The sequence below is a fragment of the Bidens hawaiensis genome, unplaced genomic scaffold (assembly GCF_021521415.1).
Source record: "Bidens hawaiensis isolate Kalapana, Puna unplaced genomic scaffold, B.hawaiensis_p1.1 tig00006520_1, whole genome shotgun sequence".
Classification (NCBI taxonomy): domain Eukaryota; kingdom Viridiplantae; phylum Streptophyta; class Magnoliopsida; order Asterales; family Asteraceae; genus Bidens; species Bidens hawaiensis.
In genome coordinates this window covers 765,577-792,943 of record NW_027491437.1, presented here as the reverse complement: position 1 = coordinate 792,943, position 27,367 = coordinate 765,577, and the positions used below count along the sequence as shown (strand labels likewise).

The 27,367-nt window shown below is 36.7% G+C and overlaps 1 protein-coding gene and 1 pseudogene across 1 annotated transcript; both read left to right on the top strand.

Moving 5' to 3' along the window:
* The first annotated feature begins 6,916 nt into the window (after positions 1–6,916).
* On the top strand, positions 6,917–7,366 carry LOC143632689 (uncharacterized). Its single transcript, XM_077101144.1, has one exon. It carries the CDS (start codon positions 6,917–6,919, stop codon positions 7,364–7,366), a length of 450 nt encoding a protein of 149 aa, XP_076957259.1.
* A 6,324-nt stretch (positions 7,367–13,690) lies between these two features.
* Positions 13,691–23,341, top strand: LOC143632688 (pentatricopeptide repeat-containing protein At2g25580-like; annotated as a pseudogene).
* Positions 23,342–27,367: the final 4,026 nt, after the last annotated feature.

The following is a 27,367-nucleotide window of genomic DNA, read 5'->3' as shown; positions in this document are numbered from 1 at the left end:
GAAAAAAAGAAGACGTATGTGAGGCATTTATTCCAAAATCATGCATGCTAAACGATCTTAATTGCGTATCTTATCGAAACATTAATCCATCATTTATATATTAACACGTACACTGAACTTGACAGCTTAAGTAATTAAAGAAACTAGGATTATTATTTTATATGTTATACAAAAACACTATTATTTCACTTTGTAATTAAGTACGTTACAAATTATACTGCAAGAGTGATATATATGATCGAGTTAGTAACAAATGTTTGATTCCAAATACACCATTTTTTGTTGAAACAAGACAAGAGCTTCACAGTTAATTATGTGTTTGTAGGAAAATGACAGCAGTATCAACACGGGTGACTTCACAGGAAGTTTAGTTTCTATCTATAGGAGCAAATTACAAAGTTGGTGCCATGGTGGGTAGGAGAGTTCACGCATTACAGATTTTACATAAAAGCTACTCCATTGTCGTTTGGGACGATGTGTCAAATCTCGTCGAGGACAATGACGACTAAAGAAGAGTGTGACAACTCTAAAGAAGAAACTTAAATTTCTAAGAATATGATGGTCAAAATCTTAAAGGACAAGTAAAACTTGTGTAGCATTTTTGTATATAATGAAAATCATCATTTCTTGTCTTCCGACATAGTGATGAAGAATGAATACTTGAAGACTGAATGACGAAGGATAAAGAATGAAACAACATGAGACAATACGAGGCAAGATGGGAGGATATTAAAAGAGACAGTAACATGATAATTTTAGATCAAGCATTTCTAACAATTGCTTCATCTTCTTCCCATTACTTGAATTTATTGTGTTTTTAAAATAAAATTCATTTTGAGCGCTTATTCTCTTATGTCTTTGAGGTGCCACTCGTGTGCATATTGTGAAGTTATGCTTATCTACACTACACTAGTAAATTTGCCTGAAAGCCTGATAGTAAAAAAAGAGAGTGATATGGGCTTAGATTCGTAACCGGAAATGTTTGTCATTTTGTCTAACATGCTATCCGAGAAATGAGATTAATAAAAAATCAAATATAAATAAGAACCGTAAAAATCAGTATGAGTCATGTGTTATTCAATTGTAAAGATAGTCTCAACCACGTATTTTAAATTGTAAAAACAAAACTAAATTATAAAAAAAATAAAATTAACAAGAACCAATTATTTGTATGTTGCTACGAACATGCCAATTAACTCATAATAGACGTGAATGAATAATCAAATAACATATTATTTTACTTTTGAGAGAAAATTAAAATTAAATAGCAAATGATTTTTCTAGAACTTAATGATTAAATGTTTAAGAGCATTTTATTAAATTAATTTAATTGAAGTTTCCACCTTGGATCTACAATGAAGACAGAGTCTAAGATATTAAATTGGTTTCTTTTTTGTCGTTTACCATCTTAGATTATTGAACCCTCGTGCGTCTTGGTATGAGAATCGTATTTTAATTTTTAACTCAAAATCACCTTAATTTAATATATTAAAATAATGATAAACATAAAAGTGAAGAACATATTATTGATTGATAAGAGTTGGGCAACGAATCATAACGTGTTAGTTGATCTTTTTAACATATATAAAATTAAATTTAAATAGTTAATATACGAATATAGTGTAAGAGAAAAAGTGTTGATGGATATTAGACCATGTGAAGTGGATGGAGCACCTATAAAGACGTTATGTGTCATGTGACGCCACGTCACCAAAGAAGCCTTATGGCTAAACTTATATGGATTGGATTGTGTTTACCTTTTAAACTAATTATTAGTAGTTAAAAGTTTTGTAGAAGTTAAATAGGTTATGTAAAATAGATTATATATGTATGATAACACTGCAAAAATATATATTTTATGTATAAAAATACATGTTATATTGTAAATATATTTGAACATGGATGGTTTCAACTAGGATGAGCTCGGTACCGACCGGTACTAGTACCGAAAATCCTGATGCCGAAAATCGTAAATTTTTGGTACTGGTACCGGTACAGGAATGGTACCGGTATTTAAGGTAAAATTCGGGAATACCGGTAGTACCGGTCCTAAAAACTTAAAACCTTGGTACCGATTCGGTACCGACGGTACCAAATCTACTGATTTCGATACCAGTACTAGTTCGATACCATACCGATTTTTGCCCATCCCTAGTTTCAACTTCATCAAAACGAATACAACGTTTCATATTTTGAGTTGTCTCAACATACAAGATTTCTATATATGAAAACCCATACAATGAATTAAGCAATCATGGGAATGGTCGGTGTCTAAAACTTACACAGATTGAGGTTTCCTTGTTACTTACAACACCATGATTTAGTACATAAGCATTAAACTACCAAATTGGATGCTGATGATTGATCTATGCAAATTACTTCTAAAGGGGTTGTAGTGAAGTTGCAACTACCAAGTACTAACAAGTAAGAAGATGGCTTTTATATATTTATACATATTGACGAGTAAACAATAAGTATAACATCATTAAATTTTAAATGTTAATTAATTAATGGATGAATATTATTATTATTGAATAACAAATTTCATTAAAACAAAACACCAACCCATCCTATCGAGAAGCTAGCAGGGGCTGGAAATACAAACAAGTAAATTACAGAGCCAAGCTTTTTCTATTTGACCTAGTCTAGATCTAAATACTTTGCTCTATTTTTAATCCACAAATAGTCTGATACTTTATGTTCCCGGGTACATTGTCGATCCTTATTGCATTGTCTTCAAAAATCAACTTGTTTCTAGCTCTTGCTTATGTAACTCGAAAATATCTTGAACCAAACCAACAATAGGTGGAATATTGCATCACCTATTAATGCACATAGCAATTAGTAAACAAGTGATCATTTGTTTCCCCCGGAGCCATACAACAATGACAAACCCTAGGACACGAAAAGATCTTCCTTTTTATAAGGTAGTTGCTTGTTGGAAGCCGATTGAGAAGAGCTCTTCAAGAAAACACGTCAGCTTTTGCTAGTTTTCTTTTTATTAGGCGAAGAGCTTTTAACTCCTACGGGATCACCGGCGTTGAAGATGTGGATAATAGGCAATGAACTTTCAAATCCTACAGGATCACCACAATGAAGACGTGAATTCGTGGCCAACTCGATCAAGCAGAATACGTTACATCAGTTCTGATGACAGGTATCAATATGGCTTCTTTTTTATATTTTACTTTCTTCTTCTTCTTCTTCTTCTTTTTCTTTTCAATTGTTTTCATTATCAGCATTCGATTTTTAGTAAGCCCATGGGGGCATACTAGGCTTTAAGATTTCTGAAGAAACGTGGATCGGCTCACTAGTAGACGATCAACTTTCCTCGGGTATGATTATGCTATTTCACCGATGGTTCTCTGGAATCTGGATTCTTCCACCTACAAAATGAACAGCACCGTAAACTTACCCCTCAGAAAGGGACAGAGGGGTCCTCTTTGGGGTAACCCTCCGGTGTGAGAATAAGAGATTGTAGGAGAAGATAATAATCTGAGAGTGAGTAAGGAATTGGAATGTATTTTCTAGCTTGTATTGCTTAATATTGCTTAATATTGCGTAATATGGCGTACCTCTCCTTGTGGAGTTGATGTGGTATTTATAGTGCTAGGGTTTCCAATGATTGAGCTCAGACCCAATTAGGGCCTTTTTGGCCTCCTCCTATTGCTTTGCGCCACGTGTCCTTAGGACACCTGGTGCTTTTTCATTGATTATTCTCTGACCCAGGTATTTTACCTGACCCATGTGCAATCACGTGGTAGCACATGGGTTTTGCTGAGTTGTCCACCTTTCATTGGTAGCTGTCAACATCAGCATATTCTTATTCCTTAAAGGATACCTTCTGGAAGGTTGTCTGACGTGCACAATCAAGGTTGTCCTTATCCTGATTTGGATAAGGACGAGGTTGATTATGTGCATGTGTGATATGCGCTTATCCTGAGGATGCGCGAGGTCTTCTCTTTATTCTCACGCGCAGATGTTTCATGCGCAGATGTGATATGCACAAGCATATGTAATATACGCCACGCGCGGATGCGCCACGCGCAGATGTGATATGCGTGAGCATGTATGATACGTGAGCATGTGATATGCGCCACGCGCGGATGCGCCACGCGCAGATGTGATATGCGTGAGCATATATGGTGCGTGAGCATGTGATACGCGTGAGCATATGTGATGCGTGAGCATATGTGATGCGTGAGCATATGTGATGCATGAGCATGTGATATGCGCCATGCGCATAGGTTTTGGCTTTGTGCCTTCATAATATCTTGATTTCAAGCCTCTTGTCTATGTCTTGTGGGTTGACCCGCCTCGCTCGGTGTTGAGGCGGGTACATACCTCTTCAAGCCCCCCCAGTCTAATGTGTGTCTTGTCTCGCGCGAGCGAGGTAAGATAGATATTAGACTTAATAGTTTGCTCTTTTAATAGGGTTTGTCTTTTTCTTCTTATTGCTCATCGTTGCGCGAAATTCTATCCTTTTGGTTGAAACGAATCGTCCCTGTACGTGGTTGGTTGTTGCTGACATGCGTCAGAGATGGAGACGTGTCAGACTTTTCGTGTGCTCGAGGTGCTACAGTTGCCTTTCATGTCCCCTCACACAGTGTCAGGAACACGTGTCGCGCTCGCGTTGGCTTACACCTGCGAGTGGTGGCGCGTGAACTCTGGCAGTACCTGTTTCGTTCCCTTTCGTGTCCCCTCACACAGTGTCAGGGACACGTGTCGCGCTCGCGTTGGCTTACACCTGCGAGTGGGGGCGCGTGAAGTCTGATCAGTACCAATTTCTCTCTCCTGGGCCTATAAAAGCAAGCCCTTTGAGTTTTTATCCTTCATCTTCATTGTTATTTCAGAGCTTTTTTCTTCCATTTTGTTTCGATTGCCTGTCAATTGCTTCCAGACTTCCGTTCTTGAAGTATCCTCTGTCCGATTTTACAGTTGTATGTCTGATAGCCCAGACACCACAATCTCCCCCAGCCAACGCCGTGTGAAGTCGTTAGTAATGTCTACTTTGAAGAAGACCGGCAAGGGGAAAAGGGCTGCCGAGGCCTCATCGGAGGAGGTGGGGAAGGTCAAGGCAGTGAAGAAGTGGGATGAGATCCCCTGTAAACTGAGGCAGTCCGATTTTGACAGTCTTATCGCCTCTCAGGGTTTTCTCCCTGAGTATGGCTGCATGCTGCCGGCGGCTGGGCAAACGGCGGCGGATCCGCCCACCGGCTATATCTCCCTGTATTGCCATTTTTTCACCCACTGCAACCTTCGTCTCCCGATGACAAGGTTTGTGGGTGCGCTGCTTCGATTCTATGGGATTCACATATCCCAAGTCCATCCGTTTGGACTTGTGCGCATGACTCACTTTGAGTTCATGTGCAAATCTCAGCGCGAGGAGCCCACCCCTCGGCGCTTTCAGTTTTTTTATAAGCCAAAGATCCAAGATTCTTGGTTCTCATTTATTCCTCGCAGTCAGAAGGTCAAGTGCTGCACTGTTTCCTTCAAGAGCCTTCATGACTGGTCTGAGAGATTTTTCTATATTAAGGCTGGTGTGATCCCCATCCGCATGACCAAGCGCGCGATCTCTTCTGCGCCCGCGGATGTGGGTGTCTTCAAGAACCCAACTGGCGCCTGGGTTAAAAAGTTGACTGCTGAACCATCCCCCGCCAAGAACATTTGCGAGGAGGCGCTGGTGGGGGTTGGTATGAGCAGGAGGTGGGCCGACAGCGCGACTGAGCCTGTTATCCAAGTTGACGGCTTGTGTAAGTTATTAACTCATTGCATTACTTCTGCGCGAATATAATTCATTTTGCTGATATCATTTGTCTTGTTTTGTGCAGTAAGAAAGGAGTATGTCCACGCCGCCTATGATGAGCATATGGAGGGTGGCTCTGTCGCGCTGGGCGCTGGGGAAGTTGGCTTCCCCGATCGCTTCGATGACATGTTCATCCCTGTTGATCTGGGATTTCGCTTTGACAGCGACGCGCCTGGTAAGCCTTTGTACTTATGCTTATGCCTTTATAATACCAAATTTGGTTAACATTTCTGTTGCACGTTGTAGATGCGCTCGAAAACTACGAGCTGGAGCTCGCGGAAGAGGAGGAGGAGGAGGAGGCTGAGGTGCCCCAACTAAAGCGTAAAGCTAAAGGGAAAACTGGCGCAGGGGCCAGTAAGAAACAGAAGAAAGATGATGCCCCTGTTGCTCAGGATCCTCCTACTCAGGCGAAGGGACTTGAGAAAACCCAGGAGTTTACCTCCAAGTTTTCCTTGTCTTCCTTGCCTCAAAATGTGGGCAGACCTCCTGTCCACACGAGGTATGGTGCCGCCACCTCCTCCCTTCGCGCGGCAGAAAAGGGAATCGGCGCTGCGCCTGCTGTTTCCTCTTCGACAGGTATACTTTGTTTATACTTTATGGTTTTATGAGCGCGATTCTGATAGAATTATTAATGAATCTTTGCTCACTTAAATGTTTGTAGAGCCATCGACCTTGGTGGATCAACCTCAGGCGCAACAAGGTGCCGAGGCTGCGCCGGAGGTCGCTTCAAAGTCCCCTGTTTTACCCCAAAAAGGGGGAGAATGGACTTCGGGTACATACCTCTTCAATTTCTAATTTGTTATAAACTCATTTACTAATATTACTATAGTCTCTTACAATATAACCTAGTTTTTTAACGTTTAAAATATCCAAACGTGCTACAATATAAATAAACTTAAATAAAGTAAAATCTAAAACCCACTCTTACATATTACAACTACAAAAATGAATAATCCAAGAAACATGCAAAACTACGGCCATGATATCTTCATAATTTCACTCCACGTCCACCCTCAATATAATAATACTCCATCTCCACGCCCTCCTTCCCTATATTAATACTCCCCACGAACACCTTCAAACCACCAACTCAAAGATTCCAAAATCACCATGGGAAACACCTTAAGGCCTTGTTTATCATGTCTAATTCCTTTTGGGTCCCTAGACTTGATCCAAATCGTTCATTTAAACGGCGTAGTTGACGAGATCACACACCCGATCACCGCGGTTGAGGTTCTTAACAAGTACCCAAAATATGTGCTAAGCAAACCGACTACACACGGTGTCGTGAGGCGGATAGTGATATTGTCTAGTAGTTCGGAGCTGAAGAGAGGTGGTATTTATTTTTTGATACCTTCTTCTTCTGTTACGGAAAATAAGAGAAAGAGGAAGGAAAATGTGGACAAGAGTGTGAAGATCAAGATGATGATGGGAGACGCCGCGGTGTGTGTTTCGGGTGGTGGTGTGGCGGAGAAGAAGGTTAGAAGGCAGAGAAGTCGCCGGAGTGTTGATGGTGGAGATTGGCGGCCTTGTCTTGAGAGTATATGTGAAGAACAATGATTATTTGAAAACTATTGTTTTTTTTTTCTTTTTTTTTGTTGTGGATAGTGGTTTTTATTCTTATATTAAAGAAAATACATAACTTTTTTTTTTAATTTTATAAGTAAAGTTATTGGTTGACTTAAAATAAGAAGTTAGGTTTTTTAGGAAGGTTACGAAGGATTTTAATCAATTGATTTTAAATTTGGATAATTGAGATTAGTTTGAAAGAAAATTATGCATGAAATAAGGGAAGAGTATTAAAGGAATAACACATATTTGTTGACTTTCTCTCTCTTCATTTAATTAACTTTTTAATACGACATTTTTTTTGGAAAAAAAATCTTGATAATTACAAGTGTTTTTATCTCTTTAATATGAGTATCATATTGCTATATAAAAACAAACAAAATTTAGTGGGGTTTTTTATACATTGTGTTATATGCTTAGATCATTGTGTTTTACAAATGTGTTATATCAAATTGTGTTTTAACATAGTGTTTGTTTTGTTCATTGTGTTTTTTTTATAAGTGTGTTACTTCATTATGTTTTAACATTGTGTTTTTTATTTATTGTGTTGTAAGGTATGGTCAATTGGTCTTTTTTTTTCACTAAATTATGCGTTACTGTATTATAGTTTTATAAATGGTGGTGAAAAGAAACGCATTGAAAGTGAAACATCATACAAAGGATAGAATTGTGTTACAAAACACAATTGTGTTATAAAACACAATTAAAATTCAACTGTGTTTTTTTATATTGAATGTTTTTCTGTTAACGTACTGTTCTTCCTTTTAGGATTAAAACAAGCTTTACTCTATTCCTAAGATTCTGTATAATTTCTATTTCCTTCAACCTCCAAATCTTCAATGAATAATGAAAAACACAATGATGTTCACCACAAATCTCTCATCTACTTGGCTCGTTGGATGACGAGTTCTTCGGAAAATCCCATCACCGGAAAATCTAGTGGGGTTCTCCAGCACCATTGTATCTTCCTCTTGCTGTCACTTCCACCGTCTTCCTTGCCTAGTGCGGTTGTAAGGGTCGCCGGAATAGGAACTTAGATCTGTAACTGTCTTCACCGGAATTAGATTTGAGCACTGTTAGATCTTTAACTTCTGTCACACCCCAACCTAAGGCGGAAATGTCGGGGCGTGATTCGATTGCTCACAGCTCGAAGATACTATCATAATATAAATGTGACAATATCTAATTAATTATTTGATTTCAATTACACACACAATATCTAAATACAATAAACAATTTAAATATACAAACATAAGCTCAAATAAAAGTTAACTTGATTATATCCTAAAATCTTGTCTACGTGTCCAAATTTCAATCTTCAATACAAACAACCTGCATATGTGTAGAAAATGGAGTTTTGTCAACATAAAGTTGAGTGAGAATATTGACACGAGGTCGAAGACTCGCGCAAAAATAAACCGATTACAACTAAATAGATAGTGGCAAATGTGTATCGAACACAGGAAGTTGTGGAATATGTGTTAAGAAGTAGTTTAACAATTAAGCTAATATAAATGTAAATGACAGAAAGTAATTTTCAAGTTGGGTTTTGATTTGATTTTATAAACTAAATTTACTAAACGAAAGTTGTAAACAATTGCTTAAGCAAGTATTCCTCTTGGAATTCGGGTTATTACTCAACACTTTTATTAAAGTTCAATGGATAAATCATAATATCTTGAATTTGTGTAAGCGTAATTGTTTGTGATTAATCAAGAACTAAGTACTCAGATTCCTAGAACGCGAGGTCGTTACTTGATAATCAATCAATATAGTCTTAACCCTAATTCCTTCTACTAAATCTCAATTGTTAACGACACCAAGAACGTATAGAACGAAACTAGGTTTAAAACGATATGGAAAAATTACAAACAATCAAACAAACATCATAGTTATACTAACCTCAACAATTAGATAACCAATCCAAATTCAAGAACAATAAACATAAATGTATTGTGAATAATCTTACATCCAAGAGAAACACCAAAGGGTTTAGCCACTCATGATTGGTTTCATCAATCCAATGTTTAATCCAATTCAATCAAAGATTATGATGTTAATCTTCAATTAGAAACACCCAAAATATTGCTCCAAGGCACCAAAATTACCCACACCAATTGTCTAGTTCGGAACATCCAAGAATGGAACCCAAAAGTCCTTTAAAACCCATTTTTCGAGTTGTAACCGACATTAAAATGCTGAGGCTACAGTAAGCTACCGTGGCTACCGTAAGCTACGGTAGCCCTGAAGTTCTTACGGTGGAAAGTGTCTGTTTACGGTGGCCTTTTTACGGCAGACCCCTAGCGTAGCTTACGGTGGCTACCGTAAGCTACGGTAGACCCAGTTCAAAATTTCATTTTTCTTTATCAATTCTTGGTTGTTGACTTCCCGCATTGACTCTCTTGTTCCTTTTCATCTGAACACACTCGAGCAACCTTTTCTCCTCATTTGTACCTGCGTTAACACAACATAGTGTAGTAATCCAAATCCTTGCATTTATACATAAACGCACACGTTTTAACTCGAATTACGACACTTAAGGGTGGCTCTACAATCCACCCGTCACATCCCCACACTTACACGTTGCTTGCCCTCAAGCAACTCAAACAATTTCTTGTTTTTAAAACATAACCACCAAACATACCACAAAGCCCGGCTCAGTCAAGGTCCCCAATCATACCCTATTCCCTCATTGTTAAAGGTTTGCATTAGTATCACTCAATATTATATTTAAAACATAGAATTCTAGTCAAACTTAACATGCTTTCGGCTTTTACTCACACATAACACACCGTCACTCATTAACCCTCTTGTCGGTGATTGTTCTATATTTTCCAATAATACTCAATTCTCATCGCATACGCTTGTACTACCATCAAATCTCCACCTATATATGCTTTGACACAAATACAAATCAAGAGGACTTAAAACGGGCTATAACGGGGCTAGGTGTAAGGGTATGGAATGGAATATTGAAAGTAGCTCAGGCGATCCAATCCGGCTTATTACATCAAAACTAAATAAACAATAATATAAACAACAATAAACATTACTAACTTACATCTCAACATTCACTACACCATACTTCGAACATTGACTCTCAACTTTTTCTTTCTTTTTCATTTTTTTTCATTTTTTTTTCTTTTTTTGAGTAAACATAATACTTAATACTTCCTATTGATTAGTACTATAACAATTACAAATACAAAGAAATATCTACTAAGCCGGATCGTCTCGCAACATAACATCGGGGTTGATTAAATCAAAAGAACAAGTCTAATAAAGTTTTCTAAGGGAACCAACCCCCCACCCTTCTCATTGCCCACGATCATATGTGTAATGTATGAGGCCCAACCCCCCAAAACCCACACTCACGCTCATCCAGACGAGGTTTAACCTAATTGCCTTTATCACTTTTACACTTATGCCAAACTAAGGTCTCAAAATGCATTGATAGCACAAGTTCTAACGGAGAATAACCAATCCATCACCGTTCTTCACTTTCCCAATAAACAAGTGGATATGGACATGTTATGAAGGTTATTGTACCGAAAGCATGCTAACCTTGACTAGAATACTACACAACCTCGTTTTTTTTAAAACAACTAAGCAAACTTGACCTTTAGGAAATTGTGACCATGAAAAGGGACCAAAATCTTACCCCGCCATCTTACCACTTTCCGAATTTCTTTAAATTTTTTATTTTTATTTTCTTTTCTCTTTTCCTTTTCTTTTTTTTTATGAAAAATTTTTAAAAACTAAAAATTCCCCCATCCCCACATTTGGGATACATTGTCCCCAATATATGGTTTTAAGAAATTAAAAAATCCACTTCCATTCATGAAAAACCTGTGTTGTGCCCAACATAGTGTTGAAGAGAAATCCATAAGAATTTCTCCACACTTGGTTTTTGCTAAGATGGTAACTTAAAATACCATTAATAACAAACAAACTAGAAATTATAGAGCAAAATAAAAATAAAAATAAAAATATACAAAATGTACAATTACCACCTTTTTGAAACTTTTATGACATTCAAGGTGGGTGACTGGCCCACTTCCTTGCAGCCTTCTCGTTATAAGCACGCTCTTTTTCAAGCAACTGTTGCCAGTCTTCCGGCAAACCAGGGTCGGGCCCGAACATCCTCATCCTCTACCCTGGATCATTTAGGTTATGTGGATGTCTCACTTTTTTCTTCCTTGGTTGGCCACCTTTTTCTGCTACCTTTTCACTCTGTTGATGCTCAGCTTCTTTCTTCTCAACTGACCTGTCAATCACAAAACACTCCATTTTCGTGTGATCCTTGCTCAAGGATACATGCTTGTTAACAAAATCCACCTTCAGGCTTTCCTTGTCAATAAAAGGGTCAGTAGTATTTTCAAATAATAATAACCGTTTATCACGATTCCCACATTTAATTCCCAGTGTCCCTTTAGCACAATCAATTACTGCAAGTGAAGTGGCGAGGAAGGGTCTACCAATATGACTGTGGGTTGCGTATTAGTTACATTTTTAGCATAATCAAGTACTAAAAAGTCAACTGAGTAACAGAAATCCTCCACATGTACCATCATATTATATATCATGCCTCGGGGAAGTGTATGGGTTTGATCCGCTAAAACCATGGTGGTGTTTACTTTTTGTAGCGGACCAAACTCATACTGATCATATAAACTACCGGGCATTATACTAACACAAGCTCCAAGATCTAGCAGTGCCCGATCAGTTTTAAATTCACCAATTTGGATTGATAAAATGGGCACTCCTGGGTCTTGAAGTTTACTCGGGATAATATTATTATCAACCCTCTCATCCTTTATTTTGGTTAATTTGTCATTTAAATATTTATCACAAGAACAATTTTCACAAAAAGATATTTCATTCGGTTGTAATTCAGAGTTGTTTTGAAAAATTGTTTCATAATTACTCACATTTTCAGTCTCATCACTAATATCTTCCACCACCCCCTCAACAAACTGTGGTGCTGGATCAACCTGAACACTAGAAATTCCAAAATTAGGTAAAAGACTTACCGCATTGATATGCACGTTGTTCCCCTTCTTTAAGCTCGGGCTGTTTTTCTTCAAATTCTCAATATCGGTTGCAAGTTGATCCATTTGAGTGGTCAACGATTGAATGGCTTTGTCGCGGATTTCATCCTTTTGCATGCGCACTTCATCAAGTTGATTTCTCCTTTGCATGTCTTGTTGTATCATCCTAAGCATATCCATGACTTCATTCCCACTTGAAGAACTTTGACCCGAACACCCACTTTGACCACTTCCCGTTTGTTGAAATTGACTTTGAAAGCCTTGATTGTTGTATTGTTGGCGTGGAACATAATTTCCTTGATTCCCTTGGAAATTCGGATTAGATTGAGTAGCCGGATTCCCATAACGAAAATTGGGATGATTTTCAACCCGGGGTGGTAAGTGTTTGAATTCATGTTATAATTTTAACCACCTCCCCCTTGACCTTGAAGTGCATTCACTTTCTCTACTTGTGCTTGTCCCACCATACACACATCCGCCACATGACCCAACTCATTGCAATTTGTACAAATATCAATTCTTTGGTTAGTGGTTTGTACTCCTACATATTCTACGGCATGGACTTGTGGTCTTCCAATTGCCGGCCTTGCTCTTCTTGCGGTTTGAGCCTTTCTCTTCGATGTGACCGACATTTGCTCCAAGAATGCCCAATCATCTTGTTCATAATTGGTACCGAATGTACCATTTGTGATTGACATTAAGTCCCTCTCATCTTCCGCATTTAACCCCTCATGAAAAGCATTCAACAATTTCCAAAGAGCTATACCATGGTGAGGACAATTTTTGATCATCATATTAAAGCTCTCGAATGCTTCATGAAACATTTCACCCGATTGTTGTTGGAAGCTTCTCAAACTTCGTCTTGCATCATTAGTTTTTTGGGCCGTGTAAAACTCTTCTAAGAACATTTGTTGCATCTCGGCCCAAGTATAAATTGATGTGGAAGGCAAAGTGTAAAACCATCTCTTTGCCTTATCCTCCAACGAAAATTGAAATAGAACCAACTTAACCTCATCCGGTGAGAACCCTTGACCCCCAATCGTGTTGCAAATAGAATCATATGCCTCCAAATGAAAATAAGGTTCTTCCATTGCTAGACCCTTATACTTTGGTAAACTTTGGAGCGCATTGGTTCTCACCTCAAACGTTCTTCTATTTTGGTTTTGAGGAATAACCATCGGAGATGGGTTATTAGTGATTACCGGTCTAAAGTGAGCTTCAATTCCCCTTACCATCTCTTTTGCATGACGTCTTGGTACCCCCAATGGTACTCTTGGTTGGCCCATTTGCCGGTAAACGGGCCATTGTTGCATATTTTGTTGAAATTGCGATTGAGGATTTGGTTATTGAAGTTGGGGTTGTTGGTATTGGGTTTGTTGAGGAACTTGTTGTAATGGTTGTGGTTGTTGTGGTTATTCTTGAATAATTAGAGGTCCACCCCATTGTGGCACTTGTTGTTGCGGTTGAAGTTCGGGTCCATATCCGAATTGCCCTTGCACCCTCAATTGACTCCCATCAACTCCACTTACATATCCTTCTTCAAATTCTTCATACCCTTCATTGCCATCACCATACCGTGATCCACCATACAAATGCGGGCCCGATCTCTGACCCGGTGAAGTATGGGTTAAGGGTGGGTCGTGAGGAAATGTATATGGTTGTTGACTGTAAAGTGGGTGTTGTTGAGAGTGAAAAGGTGATTGTTGTAATGAATTTAAAGATTGTCCTTGAATAGGCATAAAAGTTGTCAAGGGTGGAAGGTTGATTGGTGGTTGAAAGCTAAACACAGATGAAGTAGGTACACTTGTAGAGATTGTAGTGGTAATGGGTTCAGTGGATGATGAGTTTTGTGGATTTATGGGTGGTGGCATTTGCGGTACAGTTTTTTCCGAAGCCATGATTGTGGCGTCAGTTGTTCGACTTTTTGTGCTTGGCGACCCAATAACCTTGTTCTCCCTTTGAAGAATCCGATTCTGATGAAAGGTTCTCTCGATTTCAAGATCAAACGCTAACGGTGATGAAGACCGAGAGCGTCGTTTATGCATATACCTGTAAGTACCTGCACACTAGCACAACCCGCGTAAAACTGACAATAACAATTTAAACAAAAACTACAAAAATAACACACGTTGCGCACTACTCCCCGGCAGCGGCGACAAAATTTGACACGAGGTCAAAGACTCGCGCAAAAATAAACCAAATACAACTAACTAGATAGCGGTAAGTGGGTGTCGAACACGAGGAGTTTGTGGAATATGTGTTACTAAGTAACTCAACAATTAAACTAATATAAATATAAATGACAGAAATTAATTTTCAAGTTGGTTATTGATTTGATTTTATAAACTAAATATACTAAACGAAAGTTGTAAACAATTGCTTAAGCAAGTATTCCTCTTGGAATTCGGGTTATTACTCAACACTTTTATTAAAGTTCAATGGATAAATCATAATATCTTGATTTTGTGTACGCGTAATTGTTTGTGATTAATCAAGAACTAAGTACTAGGATTCCTACAACGCGAGGTCGTTACTTGATAATCAATCAATATAGTCTTAACCCTAATTCATTATACTAAATCTCAATTGTCAACTACACCAAGAACGTATAGAACGAAACTAGGTTTAAAACGATATGGAAAAATTACAAACAATCAAACAAACATCATAGTTATACTAACCTCAACAATTAGATAACCAATCTAAATTCAAGAACAATAAACATAAATGTATTGTGAATAACCTTACATCCAAGAGAAACACCAAAGGGTTTAGCCACTCATGATTGGTTTCATCAATCCAATGTTTAATCCAATTCAATCAAAGATTATGATATTAATCTTCAATTAGAAACACCCAAAATATTGCTCCAAGGCACCAAAATTACCCACACCAATTGTCTAGTTCGGAACATCCAAGAATGGAACCCAAAAGTCCTTTAAAACCCATTTTTCGAGTTGTAACCGACATTAAAATGCTGAGGCTACAGTAAGCTACGGTGGCTACCGTAAGCTACGGTAGCCCTGAAGTTCTTACGGTGGAAAGTGTCTGTTTACGGTGGCTTTTTACGGCAGCCCCTAGCATAGCTTACGTTGGCTACCGTAAGCTACGGTAGACCCAGTTCAAAATTTCATTTTTCTTTATCAATTCTTGGTTGTTGACTTCCCGCATTGACACTCTTGTTCCTTTTCATCTGAACACACTCGAGCAATCTTTTCTCCTCATTTGTACCTGCGTAACACAACATAGTGTAGTAATCCAAATCCTTGAATTTATACATAAATGCACACGTTTTAACTCGAATTACGACACTTAAGGGTGGCTCTACAATCCACCCGTCAAATATCACCAGTTTTGACACATCAATATATATAAGCATGGTGATAATTGCAGTAAATATAATCAAAACACAAACAAGTATGTAGACCGTTGCCAAGCGAATCGGACATTGGTAACCAGCAGAAACACCCGCTATATGATTGATTGAATAGAAATTCCAATATACGATTGATTGAATGGTAACACAAGTAAGCAAGTAACACGTATTTTTGATTAAATCACTCACAATAACACGTATGTATTTGTTTGAATATATATATGGTATGAAATACGGATAGGTACGCATATGTCCCCAAATCATTTAGAAAATTGAGTAAAATAGGGGAATGATAAACTCACCTGATCGATTAAGCCAAACGAGAATGAATACGACAACAAAGTAGTAAGCCCACTCTTCGAGAATTACCGACAAGACTCCTAAATAAATGATATTGTGAGAGAATTATGAATGATACAATACGTATAACCAATTTAGGATTTTGATTTGATTTAAGTTATATTTATGATTGGGTATGTTATGGATTGAACGATTGCTCCATAAGGATTATTGATATTATTCAATTATAAGAATAATTGTTTGTCATAAAATTGAGTTCACGAATAATTAGTTTAAATAAATATAAGTTGAGATCTATTATAATAATAAACGTTTAAACATATAATTATCACAAAATTTATATCTTAGAATATTTAACGAAATCCGATGGTAAAAATATATTAATATGTTTATTATAATTTTGTTTAAAACGAGTAATACATACATATATATATATAATATTTATAATAAATATGAGCAACTTGATAAAGTAGCTTGAGAAACTTCAATATTGGTGTCACGGTTTTAATAAAATAATGACGGTTTATTATTAATACGATATTATATATATATATATGTATACGAAAATTTGTAATGAGATGAATTGACACGAAACGTTTACTTTATGATGACGGTTAAATAAAATATTGTTTATTTGATATTTAATATTAATTATAATATTTTATAAATCATTTAAAACCATTAAAATGAATTAAAACAATAAAGAACAAAAATAACCAAAAAATTCGACCGGCCGGGACTCGAACCCGCGCCTATGGCCGAAGCAAAGTTAAACACACACACCCTAGCCAACTGTGCTAGGGTGTCAGTTATTCATTTTTTTAAAATAAAAATCTACACAGGTTAACAGGTCTTTAACCTATTAGGACACGAATTTAAACATGTCATAAACATGTTGACATGTTTAAGACAAGAAACCTGTTAAGCTCAAACCCAAGCCTGTTTAAACCCGTGTCGTGTCATGTCATGTTAACAGGTCCGTGTCATAAATTGACAGCCCTAGCGGGCTCGGATTCTGATCCACGTTCAATAAACGTTTCGGATTCAGAATTCATGACCAGGTTATTAACGATTATAGGAGTGTTGTTATGGGTTCTTTTTGTTAAGCTCATGAGCTCTTATCTTCCTTTTTGTACGATATTGTGCAGCTTCATTTTCACTTCGCGTTCGTTTAATTGCTTAAACTTCGTGGTAGAAGGTAAATGTTATAAACATAATTCGCCAATTTCAAAGTTTTACAGTCTGTGTGGTTCTCTGTTACAAATGTTAGGAACATAACATCGTTCTCAGTGTCATTCCAAGGTTGAAACTCTCTATATAAATAACGTTACCAAACACGACCCGCTTTATAAATCAGGTTGCATGTCATGTCAACCCGAAGCATGATTATTTCATGTCTTGCTTTAGGTCATGATTAAAATTGTCACAACTACAGTGCTTTAAATAAAGACAATAGTGTAATTTTTATAAGTAACGGATAAAAAATAACTATAATACAACTTAAAGCCGTCTAAAAATGATGTTTAAGGTTCTTACATTTTGTTTAGCGTTCACGTAATTTTAATTGTAAATCTTATATGCATTTTCAATTAACACGATTTATACATATTTAAGTTCACTATAATTATCACCCTCAAGGGCGAAGAGGGTGACGGGTAGCTGTTGAGATGATCGTTAATACTTTTGGTTATAAAGGATGAAAGAAATGTGTGTTGTGTTTAGTTGTTAACTTTATGGTAGTTGATGTTTGGCCTAGGCGCTTGAAGAAGCGAAACGTGTTCACGAGCACCTTGTGAGGTCGGTGCCGCGTATTGATGTTTGGTTTTGTAATAATGTTTTGGAAATGTATGCGAAATGTGGATCGATGGAAGATGCATACAAGGTGTTTGATAAAATGTCTCAGAGAAAATTCCCAAAATTTACAAGAAGTCACAAACTTTTATCTCCCCTTCACTCTTAACCGCTCTTAAACCTATCCTACAGAAAATAAGTTGAGAATGCTCTAATGCGTATACATGAAGTAACTCATAAGTGACTCGACTATGGTACACGATGCAAAAAGTTTGGAACTAGTTTTTCAATAAACTAAAGTACTGAGCTAAATATGTAATCTGTCTATCTACCCATTTGAACCTTGGGGTTTAACCATCTCCTGCCTCCGCCGTCACCGTTTTTATGTTCCCTGGAATCATGTCTCAAGCAAGAGTAAAGGCAGTTAAATCTCTCAATTATTTATATAACGCCTCACAAAGGTATTATTATTGTTCTATTATTGAATCCCGTTCATGTATCAAAAGTTATTCCACACTAAGCTCTGCGGCAACCTTTGATTTTAAAAACCCTGGCGCTAACTATGGTCATAATAACTTGAATTATACCCAAACTTGCAACCGGTTTGACCAAAACTCTAAACCTAAAATGAACAATTAAATCCCAAACTATTCCCAACCCGAAGAGAACCCAGATGAAGGCAGGCGATTACGCGGCACAATCGAGGAGCTTGATGGGTTTTGCAAAGAGGGGAAGTTTGTGACATTTGTCAATTTCGGGTTATTTTATACTTGTATTCTTAATGTAAACCCGACCCGTTTTGTATCCCGAACCTTTCGATATTATCAAAATGATGAATTGTATGTTAAATATTTGTTTTATAGTTGTTGGATAAAAAACACCCTTTTCGGTTCTTAAAATTCTCCGAAAACGCTCAAAACGAACTCCAGGGACTAAAACTACCAAAATGGAGACTTGAAGGACCCATTTGTAGTTTGTGCTTTCTTGGGTCTATAACCAACCCATTTTCATGAAACACCCTTTATGAAAGACCCATTCAACTTACCCTATATATACACACCCATCTTCTTCATTTGTGCTTGCTCATTTCTTCATTTTTCTCTCAAATTCTTGAATTCTAAGGTTGTTCTTCATAAGCTAATTTTTCATTTTAACTAACTTCTCAATACTTAAAGCTTGATGTTACAACATATATATAATATACACTCCTTGTTTACCTTCGGTCTTTCATTTCTCCGGTCTCAGCCGGTTGAAATGTCGGACTAGTAAGGCAAGGTTACATGGAGGACTTTGTAGTCCTTGTTTATATATTTAACAAATCTAACCATATAACTTGTTATACTTGCTTAAATTCTACATATTTTAGTTTATTTTTCATATTTGTCAAGTTCCATGGTATTGGGTATGTGGTGACTAGCCTTGGTTTCATCCCGAGTTGAGAACCGAACCAAAAACCGAACTTTTGTTTAAAAGCATTATTGTTAACTTTTTGAATGTAAAACTTGAGTATTATTATTTATAAGTTATTTTACAAGTTCCATGGTAATTGGGTATGTGGTAACCATCCTCGGTCTTATTCCGAGTCAAGGACCGAACCAAAAACCGAACTAAACCGAGTTCATTCGCTTAAGACACACAAGTGTGTTTTTAGCCACCAAAACTCATATTTTTCTTCAAGATTATATTTTAAATCAATTTTAGTTAGTTTCTAAACATACTTGGCATGTCAGTAACCAACTTGATCTTATAACAAGTTCGAACCGATAAGGTCGTATACTCGCTTAACGAACGTTAAGGTTCTTCACAATAGAACTACATACTTGGTTAAGTCTATTTTGATTTTATTGAGTTATCTCATAACATTTATTATTTTGGGAAGTTAACTGTGAGCTTGGTCAATTATCAAGTCCCGAACCGACAAACCCGAACACTCGTTTAAACCTCGTTTTGGTACTCTTATAACCAAAGGTTTTGCAATATCGCATTTTAACCCACATTATTACTTAACATAGGTTGAGTAAAAAAAGAAAAAAACTAATGAATAGAATACCGAGACCCAGTTTCGAGTAAACTTATTTTACAAAACTCGTTTCTTTAATTTCTCAAATATTTACATTTTAAATCCTAAACTTTAGTTATTTACTTTATTTGTCATGTATTTTATTTTAAACCCTTCCAAGACTACCTACTAACACAAGACCCGTTTAATATAGGTCTTGCTCGTTAAACCGATCTCTCCGATTATTCACGACACTATCTTTCAAGTTTCTTGTTAATGTGAGTACTTTTTCATCCCCCGTTTTCCATCTTTCGTTTTGGGGGTGACATTGCATACTTATTCAAATTCAAACGATTTATACTCGAGTCTTAAACCACAACACGTATTGTATATGTTTACTTAAATAAATGCTCGATTTGGTGTTATATGCTTTACATGATTATGTGCAAATTCTTGAATGCTAAGGCGGGTAGCCTCTTGAATGCTAAGGCGGGTAGCCTCATAAAAGTATGATCATACGTTAATTCCGAGTATATATGGTATCCCCATATAGAAAGGCGTCGTCAATGTATTCTTATTGACGATTTCATTATTTTCGTCAATGTATTCTTATTGACGGTTTTATTTTCTAAATTGTTGCTATTATTTATTGTTTTCATATACTAGTTGTGGATTTCATACTATATACTTATTGTCCAAAACTATGAAAACTGCTCAGCAACCTTCGTGTTGACAAACTCTATTTTATGCAATGTTACAGGTTTGATGTTAGCTTGATTGGATTACTTGAAGAAACTTATTATCTTGGCTTTAGGATATTAGAAAATAAAAGAACAAGTTATTTGTTTATCTATCTATTTGGCATTTTGTATGAACAATTGTTGTGTTATTTATGATGATATGGATTTAAACGAGTTGTTTAAATATTCTAACTTTATAGTGTCATTGTGTAATGAGCAATCATGTCGCGCCTCGACGTTTCCGCCTTCACTGGTCGGGGTGTGACAGATTGGTATCAGAGCCATCGACTATAGGATAGGTGGTTAGACGTAACAGCCTAGTATAGTTTATGCTTTAGGGTCCCTATACGTGTGCTCATACGTGTTTACCCTACTTGATTGTTTATTGCATTTATTAATTATTTATAAACTTGTTTAAAAATCTATCTCATCATAAATGTACACATACACACACTTTCAATAGTATTCTAAGGTATTTTTACCTTAAAACAAAACATTAGTTTTTATATTGTGTTTTATGGATCACAAGCTTAACTTGGATCTCGTTGTTTACAATCTCCTTAAAGCTAGGTTCTATAATTTGTTTTGTGACGACCGTAGGGAACGAAACACTTGATTCGATCATTTGACAAAAAGATTCCAAGAATCGAAGGTGATTTACTTACCTGGGATGATTGGGTTTAGTGTTGGTTTCTAGGTCAAGCAACTCGAGTTATATGAGCCGACACTTTAAGTTGTCGTATGCGAGCGTTCCGGTCGCCTCTTTATTTTTGGTGTTGAAAACATAAAAACCACGGTGATACGTGGACAAGTGCTTTTAACATCTCGTTGTATCTCCGTTTTATTGTATGTTATTATTATGATTTGAGTCAACAACATGAAAGACGCGGTGATTCGTGCACATGTTCGACTCCATATATATTACTTTTACATAAGTTTTTATTGCTGGGATATCAAATCATGGTGGTTCATGTACGATTTTCCCAACTATATATATGTTTACAAGAAATTTTGTTGTTTTTTTTTTTCGGAATATCAAATCATGGAGGTTCATGTACGATTTTTCCGACTATATACAAATTTCAACACTTCAAAACGTCCAAATTTTAAATTCTCGAAACTTTGAAACATATACTTATATATACGTTTTTATCATTTGGTTTATGTATAAACTTTATTTCTACTAACATTCTCATCCTTATGACACTAGGATTCACGTAAAAAAAATGGTTACTTACATCTTCTATTTTAAACTCAATGCCCTCAAACTCACTAGAATTCTTTATAATTTTTAGAATTCCTCTGCTACGACGCCACTACCGCAAGGACTCCAGACGCAAGATGGCCGCTTTAGTAGCCGAACAAGTCGCCGCTGTGATTCCCAAACTCCTAACTCACTTGCAAGCAAACCAACCTCCACCCGTTGTAGCACCCGTTGAACCCACACCCGCTCCCTACTTGTATAAACAATTTACCGGTGCTAACCCAACCAAATTCCTTGGTACGAATTGTGCGACTACCTTGTTGCAATGGTTTGAAAAGATGGAAAATGTGTTCCGACACAGCGAGTGCCCCGAAGCGAAGAAAACTAATTTCGCTTCTAGCATGTTTGAGGAAACTGCTCTTACGTGGTGGGGTAGTGTTATGGCATCTCCAAGGGGCGGAAATTGCCATGGCGCTTCCATGGACCGAACTTAAGGAACTCATGATGAAGAAGTTTTGTCCCAAACACGAGCTCTAAAAGCTTGAAGCCGAATTTTGGGAATTGAAACAAGAAAGTGGTGATAATGCCACTTACTCGCTCCGTTTTCATGAATTGAGCACCCTTGTACCTCATTTGGTTACCCCGCTCGAACGTAAAATCGACAAATACATCGGGGGTTTACCCATGCTAATTCAGGACTCAGTCATGAGTAGCAAACCCGAGAACCTTGAGGATGCAATTACTTTAGCCGGTGCGCTATCGGAGAACCATGTTAAGACGGGTACCCTAACCATCAAGAAGAAAAGTGATAAAAGCAAAACCGAACCCGCACCTCAAGCCAAAGTTGACCCACACACGGGGAAGATGCGATTGATATGTTTACTGACTTTAAGAAGATTGGTTTGAAGCCGGACAGTCAAATGTTTTTTGGCGTGTTTACTACGTGTAGTGTGTTAGGAGACATGAACGAGGGGATGTTACACTTTGACTCAATGAGTAAGAATTATGGCATTACACCATCTTTAGAGCATTATAAAAGTGTAGTTGATATGCTCGGGAGTGTAGGTTATTTAAACGAAGCCCTAGAATTCATTGAAAACATGCCTATAGAATCAAGTATAGAAATTTATGAAACTATGATGAACCAGTGTAGGATACATGGGGATACCGAGCTTGGAGACCGTTTGACTGAGCTCATCAACCTTCTAGACCCTTCTTATTTGGATGAACAATCAAAATCCGGGCTTATACCCGTAAAGCCTTCAGACATTGCAAAAGAAAAAGAAAAAAAAAGGTTATCAGGCTTTAATCCACTTGAGATCAAAACCAAAGTTTATGAATACCGAGCCGGTGACACATCACACCATGAGCACTAGAAGTTATATAGTCAACTTAGGTGTTTAGAATAGCCCATGAAGGAAGCTGGTTATGTTCCTGAGACTAAATTTGTTCTTCATGATATTGACCAAGAAAGCAAGGAGGATGCATCACTTAACTTCTCTTAACCAGATCATATTTCTAGGTTAGAGAAGCCCCTAACGAATGGAAGTCTAGGGGCAACGCCCTTGTTGCGGGGTCCTAGGGACGGCAACCCCTAGTAGGATCCAAGGGACAAAGCCCCTTTATTTTCGTTAATAAGTCTTTATTAAAAATACATTAGAAAAATTAATTTTATGATTATATCACACATAACCACAAGCATGAATCGAATCGAATTTAGGAAAATGAATCGAGTGGAGTTTAAGTAACGAACCGAATTGAGTTTGAGCAAATGAATCGAATTGAGTTGAGGCAAATGAATCGAATCGAGTTTGAGCAAACAAATCGAATGGAGTTTAGGAAAACGAATCGAATCAAGTTTAGGCAAACAAATCGAATCGAGTTTAAACCAATCGAATCAAATTTTCATAAATGCGATTCGAACCGGGTTTTCCTACTTTTTCGTCATAAAAGTTTTCTTTCAACCCCTTGAGACTCGTTTGCCAATATAACGAGTTTTGGGTCTTAACAACATTACCCATTTGCTTCATACATGGTCCAAACACTACCCGTTCGTCTCGAATCATCCCAAACATCTCGTTCATAATCAAGTTTATGTTTTTCTAAACCATACAGTCTGATTCATCAGCCTACCAAAGCGTTTGGCAAACCGACATAAAATATATAACCTTTGACTAAATCCTACCTTTGTTGGTTCGGGTTCGAGTCTAGATGCAGATATAGACATGTTTCTTGCTTCGGATCGGATTCAGCACTCTGATCTGGGTGTGTTATCAGTTGTTCGGTGCTGCTTGGTCACAAAATCTGCCCTCCTTTAGCTCGGATTTGGGTCTGGGTTTAAAGGAGAGTGTTTGTGTGTTTTTTTGAGTGTGTATGGAGGCAGGGATGGAATGAGAGTTTAGGTTTTTAGGGAGGTTTAAGAGTGTTTAAATACCCTTAAGCCCGTGGATCTTAAGGCCATCACCATCCCATAATCCATCTTTTATTTCCCAATCCTACACTCAACTTATCATTATTCTACATAACTAAATATTAACACACAATTAATTAAGTAATATTCTTTTATTATTTATTCATAAAAGTAAGATGTTACATAACCGAGTGATCGGTTTAGCCGTTCGGAGCTTAATAGAATGTCAAATCCAAGCCCGAATTACCTTAATGATTAAATGTATGAGAGAACTCATAAAAGTCAGTAGCTTAACCAAGTTTAGGGGTTTTATCAATTAAAACTCCAAATCTAAAGTTTAAGTGAATCTTTGGTTTAGTCGGCCCGAAACTTGATATGAGCCCAAATTCGATTTCGACATGCTAAAAGCATGAGGAATATTATAAGCATCAAAGTGAAACAATAACCAAAGATAAAATACATGCTTGGTTGTTTAAACATCAACTTAAGTGAAAGTTCGAATTTGGTTCGGTCCGGGACTCGGTATGAGACCGAGGTTGGTTTTCACATATCCAAAACATAAGAACTAGTAAAAATCTAAAATAAGATAGAAACTTTGAAAGAAAATACAAGAATCGATAGCTTAATTATCGACTCGTGTGTTTAATCGAGGATTTAGTTTTAGGCGATTTGTTTGGTTTATTTAATCCGAAGCTCTGTATGAGACAAGTTTAGTACCAATCTTCCTTTAACAAAAAATAACTACAAAACAGTAGCTAAGAATTTTTATGTCTTTTTAAACGAGCATGAACAAACATTAACACTCCAAACGGGTTTTAAACGAGTGTTTGGCTAAAGTCGGCCCAAGGCTTGATATATATTCAAACTTAATTCCAACATGGCCACAATATATAATTGAACTTATAAAAACTTACAAAACAACAATTATAAGAACTTAGAGGTTTAAACTAGTAAAAAGCCCAAATTTAACCAAAATAGCCTTATAATGCAAAAATGAGCATTCGGAAGGTGAAAAACCTTAATCAAATGTAGTTGAAGAAGGGAAATCATTCCAATAGTTATATGACAAAAAAAACTGAAATTATAACATCTAATCACCTGAATCGGATTGAAAGCAAGAACTAGCAAAAGTTTGACTAAAAAGTCAAGCTGTCGAGAACAAGGGATTATGCTTGAAAATCCGGATTTGAAAGAGATTAGAGGGGAAGCGTAGCTGAGAATGGGTTTAGAAGACTTATGTTTATAGGCTAAGAGTGCAGTGATAAGTCTTAGAGAGTGACAAGGCTCAACTAATATAATCTAATGCAAAAAGATTTATTGGTTGCTTTTGGATTTAATTAAAGATTAATAATTAAATTAATATGTTTTGAGACTAAAAAAAGTTTAGTGAATGATAATATAATTATGGGTCAGGTCTTGATCGATTTGGATAGAAGAAACACGAGTTTGGGGCTTAAACGATTGAAACCGAACTAAAAACATTAAAAAAAACTGATTTTTGCTTATCTACGTTTTCCCCTGTCGTGCGTGGAAATGGGATTCGGCAGATTTTGATTTTTTGGTAATATTGGTCCCTGTAGTTTGTTTTAGGTCGATTTCAAGTATAAAATAAGCGAATTAAACACCGTTAAAGATATTAAAACAACACGACAAGTATGGGATATGATTATAACACGAAAAACATTATTTTATAAATAAGGATGAATCCGAAAACAAATCGGATCGGTTATATAATACAATTGCAAAGAAAACATAAAATGACATATTTTCTTAATAATGAAAGGTTCGATTTCAAAACAAACTTTTAAAACGGATCGGTTTTGCGTGTTTGGAAATGACGAATGTCAAAGTAACTATATCTATCGGATTAGAGTTTTGAAGCTTGCGTTACGTTTATATATTTTTTTTCTTTTTGGCTTTTTTTTTATTTTTCTAGAAGCTAATCTTAGCATATTTCTTTCAAGGTGTTTTATTCACTGCTATTGAAGGTATGCTTTTCAGATTCAGCCACTAAGGTTGTGTATTTTTTGTTGTTTATGTGTGCATTGATTATGTCTGCTATTTAAGGTGTAGTATAGAATTAATGTAGTAGGTTTCTATGCGAAACAAATTTGCTATTATAGTTTGGTAAAAGATAGTTATTTATTCAAAATTTTAGTGTTGTATGCGCGCGATTATCCGTTGTGATATGTGTTGTTTTTGTAGAGATTTTAAGTAACTAATATCATAGATGTCTATGGACATTAACGAACCTTAGTCTTCAAGAAAAAGGTCTAGAGCGGGCTCGGATTCTGATCCACGTTCAATAAACGTTTCGGATTCAGAAGTTTATGATCAGGTTGTCAACGATTATAGGAGTGTTGTTATGGGTTCTTTTTGTTAAGATTGTGAGCTTTTATCTTCTATTTGGGGCGATGTTGTGCAGGTTCATTTTCACCTCATGTTCGTCTAATTGCTTAAACTTCATGGTAGAAGGTAAATGTTATAAACACAATTCGCCAACTTCAAAGTTTTGCAGTCTGTGTGGTACTCTGTTACAAATGTTAGGAACATGACGTCGTTCTCAGTGTCATTCCAAGGTTGAAACTCTCTATATTAATAACGTTACCAAACACGACCCATTTTATAAATCAGGTTGCATGTCATGTCAATCCAAAGCATGATTATTTCTTGTCTTGCTTTGGGTCAAGATTAAAATTGTCACAACTAAAGTGCTTTAAATAAAGACCAAAGTGTAATTTTTATAAGTAACGGATAAAAAAATAATTATAAAACAACTTAAAAGCTGTCTACAAATGATGTTTAAGGTTCTTACATTTTGTTTTGCTTTCACAAAATTTTAAGAGTAAATCTTATATGCATTTTCTATTAGCACGATTTATACATATTTAAGTTCATTATGATTATCACCCTCAAGGGTGAAGAGTGTGACGGGTAGCTGTTGAGAATGATCGTTAATACTTTTGGTTATAAAGGATGAAAGAAATGTGTGTTGTGTTTAGTTGTTAATTGTTGTTGACATTAGGGGTGTTCGCGGTCCGGTTTTCGCGGGTTTTAGGTCAAACCGTGAGCCGAACCGTTAGTAACGGTTTTTGATTTTTGTAAACCGAAACCAAACCGT